This window comes from Geospiza fortis, unplaced genomic scaffold (assembly GCF_000277835.1).
Source record: "Geospiza fortis unplaced genomic scaffold, GeoFor_1.0 scaffold271, whole genome shotgun sequence".
NCBI classification, from domain to species: Eukaryota; Metazoa; Chordata; class Aves; order Passeriformes; family Thraupidae; genus Geospiza; species Geospiza fortis.
In genome coordinates this window covers 2,302,978-2,315,710 of record NW_005054405.1, presented here as the reverse complement: position 1 = coordinate 2,315,710, position 12,733 = coordinate 2,302,978, and the positions used below count along the sequence as shown (strand labels likewise).

Genomic DNA, 12,733 nt, shown 5'->3' with positions numbered 1-12,733 from the left:
GTGAACCTTGTGGACAGCAGGTAAAAACCGAAGGCCAGTGTTTGATATTAACCTAAGGGGAAGAGAAGATGAAGATTATTCAGTCTGCCCCTGGAAAGAAGGCAACAATTAATGAAGAAGAAAGAATATTGGACTGAAAATGGTTGTCACAAAAGGCAGAGTTTAGCCACAAAAGTGGAGTTTCCCAGTAGGAAACTTGACATTGTAATTTAAAAAGTTTTTTGTCCGAAGTATAAGCTGAATTCTGCCTATAGAGGTAAAGGGAGAAACCCTACCTTGGATGATAACACAGTCCCTCCTGATGATCTCAATAAATTGTCCATATTAATTTCCCAACATATTCTAAGAAATCAGTGCACTGACAAAGGATAATTATTGTCATGGTAGATGTTTTAAGACAAAAGTATCAACCCACCACAATTTTAACCTTCTACTAAAATAGAGGACGCATTAATTCCAGGGGAAATTAATTGATGAAATTAGGAGAGAATTAGGACATTTTACTCCCCAGAACCTTTGATAGTGAGGAGCCAAAACCATGGGAACATTCCAGTAGTTTGTGCAGCTGGAAAAGGACCCAAGCCTCTCTCCTTAGATACCTCCACCCTCCGTCTGCACTGACCATCACTGGCCTCTGCACTGTGGTTCTTGCCCATGAAACATCACCCCAGAGCTGCTGATTCTGAGGGACATCCCTGTGCTCACAGCCACTGAGGTCACAGGTATCCAGAGAGATGGACCACATCCAATTTAGTCAAATTTTGTTATCCAGAGCAGCTGCAAGGTCAGGAAAGAATGTGATGTTGCCACGCAGCAGGAGATGAGTGGTGGCTGCTGATGGCTGGGAGGAGGGCTCAGTGCTGGAGGGAGGAGATGGACTGGACTGGCCTCTGAACATTTGGGAGCATTTTCCAGACACCAAAAAGTCTCATGTTTACCCCACCAAACAAAGAGAAAATATGAATTCTTGAAAGTTTGATTATATCTTTGTGTTTTTAATATATGAGATGGTAAAGAAGGTAACTTTTCACTGAGAATATTGGTTTCTTAAAGAACACCTTGCATCTTATATGCAAGGATATATAAGTTTGTTGTTTTTTTTTTTTTTTTATCCTGGCACTTAGAACAACATTCTTTTATTATTAGATCAGATTTTTTCCTTCTATTTATTTTTTTAAACAGAATCATTCCTGAATAGCTGAATTGTGATCAAAGGACTGTTTGAGACTGGAAAAAGGGAACATTGTTCATATGATGTTTTTTTATGAACCTAGATCATTTCAGGAGAGTTGCAGTCTTTCAGGTTTCATAATTTGAACTGAAACTAAACGTCTCCATGTGACAACCAAATCCTACATTTGGGAACTCAGGGTGACACATAAGTCCATAAAAAGGTCATTCACTTGCATAAGTACTGCTCTGAGCTCCCTGAGATGGTATCTGGGTATCCTCAGATGCTGAAAAGCCAACTTTGATCTGTCTCATCTTGTAACAGAAAGCAATGGTTCATATGCAGGGAAAAATTAAAGTAGTATTAGTGAATATTCAAGAAGTCAATTTGGGAAAGTTGCTGAAATGTCAAGACTGTTTCATCTCAGGGTTCAGAGTGGTCTGACATTGCATTAACTTAAAAATAACAGCTGTCATGTGTGACCAAAAAAGCTCCACAGAAATGCCTGTGAGAAACTATTACATATAGTTAAATAGAAAGCAAGATTAATGAAGCAGGTGGATTATACATTGTTACCTAAAACATTTCTGCACTTACACTTCGTAAAAGAACTTCGCCAAAAAAAATTAGAAGCAATAGGAGAAGAACCTGTAAGTCTCCCTTACAATATTTTAAAATACACTCTCTAAATTACTGGAGATACACAGGGTTTTAGTGGAAAGCTGCCTTTAATTTTAAATGCATCATATGCTAAATATTGGTGCACTCCTATTTTACAAGCCCCTTTTAAACACAAATTATGGCAAACATTTTCCCTAGCAGGAAAATGAAGGAGGAGACTGCTGCCAAGCAGTGTGTGGCTACTGTAGGGCAGAGAAGACATAAGAAGCTTTTCTTTCTACAGTCCTTTCCCAAGAAGATCTCAGTCCTCCTGGTGCAGCAATGAAAGGTGACAGGGCTCTAGCATCTGCTATTCAAACCCTGCTCCCAAGGGCAACTTAATCCCAGCATATCAAAATTCCACATTGGCTATCAAGGCTTTCACCACACATGGGAAAAAAACCATTCCCAATGCCTTGGGTTAGTTCTGATCTTTCCAGTAATTCCAAAGCGTTCAGGGCTCAATTTTCACTGGTGTCAACTGAGCAGCATGAGATGAAGAGGAAAGCATCTTTGACAAATCATTACGTATTGAAGTAAATCTACAGGTGGTACAAGGCACTGATTGCACAGAGGCACAGAATGGTGATTAGGAGCAGCAGAGGATGTTCTTTTAATTAAAAGCAGAAAAAAGAACTGAAAAAATATTTAGGTAGACTGCAGCCTAGATCTTCCCTCTCTTTTTATTCCACCAGCAAATCTCCAGAGGCCTTAAAGTGGATAATCTTTCTAGAATGTAGATAATCCAATTTACTGAATATCTTTCCTGCAGGACAGCTTTGTCAATATATTTACCATACAATGTATACATCCTTAGTAACCTCACTTTAAACAAGTGTCCTCTTTAATCTGTGTTATAACTGAGTCCCCCCTTGCCATGCATAAACAGCTTGGTGAGAATATTTTTTTTTTCAGACTGCTGATGGCTGCTTTCCAAGGTATTAATTGTCTTTCTGAAAAGGCTTACTAGAGTCAGCACTTAAGAAAACAGAGCGCCACAATCAGCAGAGAAAAAAAATATTTCAGAAACTAATTCCTGGAAGATTCTAGCTACTTATCTCCAGATATAGCAATTTGGCTGGGGTTTTTTTTGGTGCCAAATTGTAGGAGCTATTCTGGCAAATCTGGGAACACAGTTCACCTCATCAATTTACTGTGGGCATTTGCTAAATTGCAAACTCAAGGTAGGCAGAGATAAACACAACTTCACTCAGGAAGCATTATTTTTGTGTCCCTTAGTCACACTGGTCCCTTGGTGGTGCTTGTGAGCCTGATTGCAGTGGGACATCCCCCTGATTCAGGTATCCCAGGCTTCTGAAATCTGCAGCCCCCACTCCTGGGGAAAGGTCTGTAACTGTGAGGCCAAAGGAAGGAGTGGAGCATCACTTCTTTTTATTGAAGAGTCAACTCCAAGAAAAGGGTCAGGAATTCTGTGGGGTTTGCTGCACCTGCAAATGCAGATTTGTGTTTAGGAAGCAGCAGACAGGTACCAGTTGCTGAAAGACTTTGGAGTTGGGCTCTGCTTCTTCTGCAGGCAAAACCTATAACTTTGGGACCTACATTTTCCCTCCCCTCCAACAATTCTGCTGTATGCCCTCAAAAATAACCTGAAAGGACTGTTACATTCAAATGTTTGTATTGTAAGCTGAGATTGCTTCATACAGGACATGGACACCCCTCAAAAATGAACCAAAGGACATAGATCACATATGATAACTAATTTTGGAAAGAAAATGAGTTTGAAAAGCCATCACTACATTATTAAGGAGACTATGCCACAGGTCTCCCTAATGAGAGCCAGATAAATAATCTTGTACCCATGAAAAGGTCAGTAAGTTACCATTTTGAAGCAGTCTGTCTCTCTGGCATATACCCAAGAAAACCAATTAGCAATTCTCTTCACTGCTTCTAAAAGACTGGTGGGAAAGTTAAGGTTGCCTGTTTCTAGAAGGTTTAGGCCGTTCAGCTCTGTGTTTTTTCAGCATTTTCCTCTCCTTTGTGCTTTTGCCATACTGGTAATGATGATGCAGGAGACAAAGGGAGTGACAAAGGGGCTGGGAGGAAATGCATTTGTCTCCAAGTTGACAGAGATAAAAGCATATTAATATTCAACCGCTGGTGATCATAATGAGCCCATGAAACTGATGAGGGGACTGACAAGGCTAGCTAGAGCTTCTTGCCTGCCCATAAACATGACCAAGTGGCTATACAACAATTTTTGTAGAAACACAGAGAAAGCTTTGCAAACAATGTGTTGCAAAGGTCATTAAACTAATGGGCTGTAGTACCTGGGCTCAATTTTGGACATTGAGACTGATTTTTTTTCTCTGTGTTTTCTGAACTAAAAGCACCAGTAAATATATTTTTTTTTTCTGAAAGTTTTTCTGCATTGTGTTTTAAGCATTCTGCTACAGCCCCAGAATTGTGTAAGGAATCAGAGCATGTGTTTTGTACCCTGCCAGATTGTCCCCATAGCTGGGAGCTTCAGAAGAACCACAATAGTCCAAGGATGGGCAGGTACCCAAGTCCTTGTGCTTTGAGATGCTGGTTGCAGCTTGGTCACTCTGTACCTCCTTACACAGTCAGACACAATCACCTAATCTGTTATGTGACAAGATATTGACAAAACCGTGTGCTATTCCTTCCTAACTTACAGCAATTAATGTGAAAATTAGGCAGTGATGTACAGGTTTACAAGTTTCCAGGTTTTACAAGTTTCCTTTCATGGCCTTAAAATTTTTATCATTTCTGCAATAGCTGTTCCACGCAGATGCTTTACTCTTTTATGAATTATTTTGAACTGTAGTCCCACATGTTTACAACCTTTTGCTTGTGTATTGTATAAAAAGCCCTGAACAACCACCACAACCCCCCACCCCAAACTTAACAGAAAAACCATCAATCTGTTAACATCCTCAACACCTTACCTTATATTTTCAATACTGCCTCTTCCCTGCATGTCACAGGAAGGTGAGTATGAGGACTGAGTTACCTTTATCAGATGGTGTTTTACAGCCATCCATCAAGGTTTCTGCTTTCTCATTAAATTAACTATCCTACCCTTTCAAACAGGAAAACTTTCTGCCTATTCAGTTTCCAAAAGGGAAAACTGAATAGGAAAACCAGTCAGTGAAGCCAGGGGATGGAGAAAATGGCATATTTCCTCCAGAAATGTAGGAGGAGAGAATACAAAGGTGTGGCTTTGAGCATGTTGATTTGAGCATGATGTTACTCAGCATCACGCCCAGCTCATTGGATGCAGAATTCTTCCCCAAGAACTTTGTGTACTGCTCCCAGTCCCTGTGTTGGGAAATGATGTAGCTCCACTGAAGCCAACAATATTGTACAGATTTATACACCCAGCACGTCTTCCTCAACCCTTGCTATTAGAACAAACCCCACATTCATCTGTTCAGAAGCTCCCAGCCATGAAACCTGCTCCTTTTGTACTCTCTCTAATCATGCAAGACTGGGGGGTTTTACCTCCTAAAATGAAGGCACAGAGGGGATGCAGCATGAATCCACTAGTGGAGTAAGCACCAAAGATGGATTTTATGAACATAAATCAGAGAAAAGCTTTGGCACAAGAATGAACATGAATTAAGAGGCCGTGAATAAACTAGAGGAAATCTTCTAGTCACCAAATCATTACGTTTCTAGAAAAGCCTCTCCTGGAAAATGGAGGAAAGCAGGGAACAGTGAAGAGCATCAGAAATTTCAATAAAGCACTTAATTAATGGGATATATGAAGTGCATCCAGGAAGAAATAGGATACAGCAGCTGGAGAGTCTCTTCTAGCCCTCTATGCTCACAGGAGAAAAAACCTTGAAAAAACTTCAAAATGCAGTTTCCCCTGATATCAACAAGCAAGTAAAACTAGCTGAAGAGGACTGGGAATGGTCAGATAGACAAGCAATCCTCTGTATTTTCAATCTGTTGCTTCTATAGGTCATAGGATTGCTGCTGCAGCTGAATTTTTACATAGGTGGAATATTTGAGTCAACATGCATGAGAGTGTGGAATGACAAGTGTTCACAAGTGTTTAACATCCACTAGTGCCAAGAGAAAAACTTTCACTATTTCAGATATCTAAAGTGTGAATTTACCTTCCTCTATGATTTCCGTGTCCCATATTTAAATGCTCACTGTGTGTTCTTTAGTACGTTCACATTTCTGCTTCGATTTCATGTGAGACAAATGTGCTCTCATTCTTTGCACCCATCTGTACATCTGACAACTGTACTCCCCACAGCAGCTTGTTCTGGGGATTTTACATGGAATAAACAAGTGCTGTGGTTTTGTTCTTTGGTGGCCAGAGCTACTCAAAGGCAGTGGTCACTGCTGAATGACTCAGGCTGGAAATGGGAGGAAAAAGGCACATGATATCTCCTCATGACGATGCAAACTTAGAGCTTTATTTCCCCACTGTCAAGAGAAAATCTGTGTTGCTGTTATGCAAACACAAAATGTAAAGTTTACCAAGGTGCCTGATGAATTTGATAAAGTGGGAATCAGTCAAAATATTGGGAAGACCAAAAATCCTACTCCAAATCTAGACACATATTCCAGTTCAATGAGGGTTTAAACTGTAATGGCTTCTGTAGTGCTAAATACACCTTATCTCCTAAAGTCCAAGTCTTAAATCTCAAATCTTAAAGTAAAAATTCAAAGCAATACACCTTGGCATTTTTGAGCCCAGAACCTGTCAGATACTAGTGATTTTCAGAGACTTTAAACACTCTTTGGCTTACTGGGAGCTATGCTTATCAAACCACTGACCTGATTTCATACTATCTTTATAAAATCTCTAACCAGACAATGAAATGTTTCCTTTTATGTACTGAAATGTACAAACCATGGCCAGGCTTCTCACATGAGTAAGGAAAACAAGGCTTCTTGTATGAGTAAGGTTTCTTGTGTCAGTCAGGGAAATCAGACGGCGTTTATGTGTTCAGGGGGATGGACATACAAAAGTTAAGTTGGTATCCTGCAGGGTGAATAAACTGGTATCCTGCTCACCAAAGGGTACCATTTGAGCTGTATAAGCTGCCACCATTAAAACCAACTAGTTTTGTATGGAGTTCACTGGACTTCATTGGGGTTCTAACACAGAGGAGAGACCATCAGTCACATTAAAACCATGTGCTAAAAGCAGCCAAAATACATTTGAGTAACCAGCTTCCTGTAAGGATGCATTCAGTTACCACTGAATTTTGATGGCATCTCCACAGAAGCGGATGTGGCAACCACAGTGGTGGAAATCATATTCCTGGTGAGGCTGGCTGAGGAAATAAAGCTGTACATACAGCTGTATTTTGTATACAATTATTTTGTATCTGTATACAGCTATATGTTTGTATTTTGGGGATCTAATCATCTCACATCAGGCACTTATGAAGACCGTGGCTATAACACCACTTTTGCCAAAGAAAAAATAATCTGAATGTTTAATGCCATGTATGAGACATATAACAGAAGGCAGCACCATAGCAAAGACTGATGAGAGATTTAATTTTTTTTCCCTAAGCTCCCAGGAGGAATTTCAACCTAAAGTTGTTTCTACAGACGTAAGGAAGCTCCAGCTCCTCTACTCATCACTCATTTTCAACCTCTTGCTTAGAAAGGCTTGAGGAACTTGTGTGTGGGACTCTGTGGAAGCTTTATCTTCAGCTTTTCTGAGGAATGTGCAGGCATGAAAATGTGTCTTGATAATGTGCAACTGGTAGTGAGGAGAGAGAATCATCCTGTCTTATCACCCACAGTGCTCAGCACCAGCTGGACAAACACACAGGTGTGTAATTCAAAGTGACACTAGGAGTTGTAAAGAGCAAAAGATCTTACAAATATCTGAGGCTTGGAAGGTGTTGGAAGGCATCTTTATCGATGTACACGAGGTTGTTGGCTTTCTCAATTCTTCTGCAAAGAGGAAATGAAACATCAGAGCAAAATATATCAATATATTGATAACTGTGTTTGTCGCATGATGCAGTGGAACAATACACTGAGATTTTCTTTTTGGCAGCAGAAGATCTGGATGATTTCAGGGAGCAGCCTACCATGGACAGGCAGACCCCACCACCTTTTAATCCTGGCAGTGATCTGAGGATAAATTTTTGCCTGAGCAGGTAAAGAAAGGGACAGCTAGATAAGAAGATGGAAAAGACAAAGGGAGATTTCAAATGCTCCTATAATGCTACAAATTCTTCAGTGCTTACCTGAACCAAACTGCAAAACCTTTGATACTTGCCTATAATGAATCTTTATAATTGTCTCCTTTGCATTTAGATTGCTCATTACTTACATTTCATGTAGTTTGGGAAGGTTGGAAAACACATTTGCTTCTATGACCTCCAAGGCATCATTCTGTGAGATCTCTCTGAAAAATAATTTAGAAGTCAAGATATTTCAAGTCATGGTGAAGCAGAAAATGGAGAAGTGAAAAATTCACAAGGAACTTCTTCTCAGATTACTGATGAGTTTTAAAAACAAGGTTGATATCAGATAAGAAAACGGAAATGCTGATGAGTACAAGGGGCAAGCAACAATAACAGTCAGGAACAGAGATCCGAGGCTGGAGTTTGTATCTGCAGCATCAGCCCTGCATATCCTGCTGTCACCATTCCCTGTGCATTAGAAGTCAGGGTCTGTCCATCATGGGCTACTGGCCTTCTGACATTACTAATTACTGAGAGAAATTTAATGAAACCTTTTAACTCAGTGAAGAAAAGAGGGGGTGAAGGTGACTGAAAACAAAGACAGCTAAAAAGTTCCCAAGAAATATTGCACCACTTCAGCAACAGGACGCTGCTGTCTTGACCCAATGGGAAGAACAGAGACTAAAATTAAGCCACCAGCAGATGTGCCCTTGTTAGCACCAGCTGGAGACCACAGAAATGAAGAAGTCTTCCACACCTTGGAGTAAACCTCATTTGACATGGTCTGTACAGTTAATGCCCACTTACAGCCAGAGAACTGCAGAATATAAATGGCCAGTTTTACTGCTATCACCACACCAGAATGCATCTCCTGCTAGTCCAGAACACATCTTTCTTTGCTTCCTTAATGTGTGGGCTTAGGCTCTGGTGTAATTTAGAGCTCAGGATTTCCCCTGCTGAATCAAGCGGGTATTACTGCAGTGTCCCCTGTCCCAATCACATCACTTATCCTGGCACTGACCAGGAAGGTCAAGGCAAAGACAGCCATGCCAAAAGATTCCTCACTGCCATATTTTTGGAAATGGTGCCAAAATGTTACTTTCTCGGGCTGAGGTCAGCTGTAGGAAGTAAAATTTGTAATACAGTTGTAATTCAGTGATATTTTCATGGTCTATTGCATTTTAATCATAAGGTAACTACACACATCTTTGGGATGAAACCTTGGATAAATAGATTGGAAATGGGATGACACTTGTTCCTGGATATCTTGTTCTTTTGAAATTATGATGGCTGCAAATAGATTCAAATAAGCCCGAGGTAAAACAAGAGATTGTAATGTCAGGTGCACAGCCAAAAAATAATCACAAAAATTAATCAGAGGAATATAAATGTGTTCCACTCTCTTCTAAGTAACAGCTGAACCATACCTGACAGATTACCTGCCCATTTTAGACGAACAGAAGCCTTGCAAAAGAAGGCATGTTTTTCACCTGACCTTTTCAGTTTTAAAAAATGCCTTAGTGGTTTAATATTTTTTAGTTTAGTAAGAAGTTCTCCCTTCTGTTTCCTCAAGTTTGGTGTTTTTTTTCTTTTAATGGAAGAAATCCAACTCTGCACTGCTCCAGGAGCTCTAAACTGGCTGGAGAATAAGAAAATAAAAGTACATGAGGACTGACAATAGGTGCTTGGCAGGGTGCATTCAGAACTGGGCTTGTTTAGCAGCAGCTCCACATGTGAGTGTGCTCCTCTTTATTACTTAATTTTCAGCAGCAACAAAATGTTTCAAAATGACTTAATTTTCAGCAGCAACAAAATCCCTGGAAACAGGGATTCCTTCATGCCATGTGAGATACACAGCCATTGCAAGGGATGTTTCAAAGACTTTTTATCATCTTTCTATTTTCTTTAAAAATAATTACAAGATATAAGTAGAAATATCCAGAAGAATAGAATAGAATAGAATAGAATAGACTAGAATAGAATAGAATAGAATAGAATAGAAGCAAACACTCCCTATGAGGTATTTATATGACAATATAAAATTCACTTGCCTAGCTACAGTCTCAAAGATTTAACAATGTGGGAAGTGTCTCACACTTTTAAGGTTTAGTTTGGTTTTCCTCATGCTCTTTTTGGGTGGTCAGGTATATATTTACCATTCCTCACAATCTAAAAATCACTTTTCTAGAAAAAAGAAAATCTTCAGAAAAAGCACCACCTTTAATACCAACAAATACATTTAGCCAGCAAATACCTCATGCCACTAAGAAGTTCAGGGAAAAAATGTTGCAGATGTGTTGGCCTTACACAGGGAAAAAAGGGTTATTAAGAAACCATAATACAGTTGTGACCTCACCCAGCAGATAGTGCTGCCGAGGGTAATAATTTTTTATGATCCAATCTGCTATCTAACTTTGGAACAACTTGGATGACACAGCTTTTTTAATGGGTTGCTTAAAAATGAATGTTTCTGCATCAGAAGAGTGTTTTGGCTTCCTGGGAGTGTGGTAGGTTCTTGGCTTTGTTTTGATTGAAGAAATGGAAGATACAGATCTGATTAAGCTGGGGCACCAGCAGGCCATGGCACTCTGGAAGGCTTGGAGAATGCATGGTGAGGGAAAGGAATGAAGAGAGGGAGGAAGATAGGAATCTCTAAACTGTTTTTGCAAGATTAGGTTTTTAAAATAGTAAGTTTTTTAGAGATTGTGTTTTAAAGAGAATGAAATAACACCTCTGTGAGGGGGCTGCCAGAGATGTGGGAAATGACTTGGCTTTCATTCTAGCATTCCCATTCACAGGTACACAGGCAACAGGCTTGGTTTTTTTAAACAGGGAATGAAAACATGGACATATATAAATATGTCCATTTACAAGGACATTTTTTTGTCTTCCAGCTGAAGCAAACCTCTTTTTCAGCTAATGAGGTTATGAGCATCTCAAGACCAGCAAAAGGGACAGAAGGGAAAACTGTCAGTGGCAGAAGGCAGTAACCCTTCTGGTGCTGGGCTGCATCCTCTGTGTTCAGGGGATTGCAGTGGTGAGGGAACAGACCCTCTGTCCCTTGCAATGAACTGTATCCTCTGCTATACCCTCTCCAGAAAATCCTGGTGTTGATAACCTTGCTCTTAATTGTTCTTTGCAGATGAATCCCAGTTTTGGGCTGCACATAAACCTGACAGGGCTGTTGTTCAGGTAAGAAGGACAAATGAAATAAAACCATTCTGTTTAGCAGATCAGGCACACACTGTGAACAACAGGCAGCAATAATCTGGGATTTGGTCGCATAATTTGTGTGAGCTATTCATTCATACCTAGCAAAAAAGTGCACACCTGCTCCTGGAAACCCCAAACAACACTGTCTTGGACACAGGCATCCATGACATTAAAAGTGCAAACCACTGCTGCTCACATCAAACAACCAACTCATCAGACTCAGATCCTCTGCAGAGGAGAGCAAATAACACCTGAGGCAGCAGCTACAAAGAGAAAAAAGGGATTGCTGGCTAGTGTTTGTGCAAGTGTTTTGTCTTGCAGTATAAACACACACAAACAGATGATTGCTCATAATGCAGATCTGATTATATGTCATCAAGAGAGAAGATAGGGCTGTTATTATGTTGTTTGTTTGGAATGAATGACACTATTAGTGCTACTGGTAGCTATGGTAGGAAACCCAGCCAGCAATCCCAGCATCACTTCTCAAACAGACAAGCCTTGGAATAGATGATGTGCAAAAAAATCGGGGGCAATTTCTTCCAAGAAAACCCCAAATATCCAAACCACCCAGTGGTTGCAAAGTGCTTAGGCATCTGCCTGAGCTTAGTTTTCACTGCATGCAGAGCTGAAATCACCAGTGATCCTTGAAAGCATAAATTGTTCACTCAAATAGAGCCTAAAAGATGAAAAAGCATTCAGTAAATGCATTTTCCAAAGGCACAAAGGACAGCAGTCTTTATTTTTCTGCAAAGAGAATATAAGACTCTAAGATGTGATATCACAAGATTAAGGGATCTCTAATTTGCCACTAAGGCAGCAAACTGGAATCACTATTACCCATTCCCCAGCAACTGAGTGCAGTGTGTCATTTCCATGTGTGACAGTCAGAGCCTGTGTTAGAGGAGAGAGAGATGGAAAAATCATTCATTTAATCTGCCTGCAGAGCTGCCCTTAGGCAAGGCCGGGGGTACAACTTCATGACATCTGTGGCAGAGCCCAGTGTGATCCAGAGGAAGGATTCCTCTTCAAACCAGCTGCACCCAGAGTGCAACCTGTAAAAATCAAGATACATCAAAATGGCCTTTTAAACAATTCTGTTAGCAAAGGACTTAGGGTTCATGGCAGTTTCTCTGTAGTCCACTGAAGGAAAAGTCTCTTAGGCTAACCAAAATCTTACAGAAAAAACAAGATTCAACTCACAAACTAATGGTCTTGGGGCCAAGTGGTCTAATGCTTCAAAATAACAAAAGAATAATAGATTGGAGGTTTATTGGTCTTTTATGATAGGAATTCCTTTCAGGATCAGAGTAGAGCACGCAGGGATAGGGTACAAGGTAATTTCTTCTCCTGCTTGGAAATAGGACTGTTTTAAAAAATTGTGTGCTTTATATATGCATGCCTGTGTACAGATAACAGAGATCAGTGAGAGGTAAGTGGTGTCAAAAGAAGAGCAGAGCATACAAGAGGCAGAAGAGCAGCTTGGACCAGCATTAGCCTCTCACACAATGCCCAGGGATGTGTGATTTTGAGC

General features: G+C 40.2%; 1 protein-coding gene across 1 annotated transcript in view; it reads right to left on the bottom strand.

Moving 5' to 3' along the window:
• LOC102045587 (follicle-stimulating hormone receptor) overlaps positions 1-12,733 on the bottom strand; it is a 78,634-nt gene that overhangs the window by 18,023 nt on the left and 47,878 nt on the right. Inside the window, exons 3-5 of the mRNA XM_005426211.2 lie at positions 8,133-8,207; positions 7,673-7,747; positions 1-52 (exon numbers count right to left, since the gene is read on the bottom strand). The exon at positions 1-52 is cut by the window's left edge and continues 11 nt beyond it. Coding sequence (XP_005426268.1) covers positions 1-52; positions 7,673-7,747; positions 8,133-8,207 — 202 coding nt within the window. The remainder of the gene's footprint in view (positions 53-7,672; positions 7,748-8,132; positions 8,208-12,733) is intronic.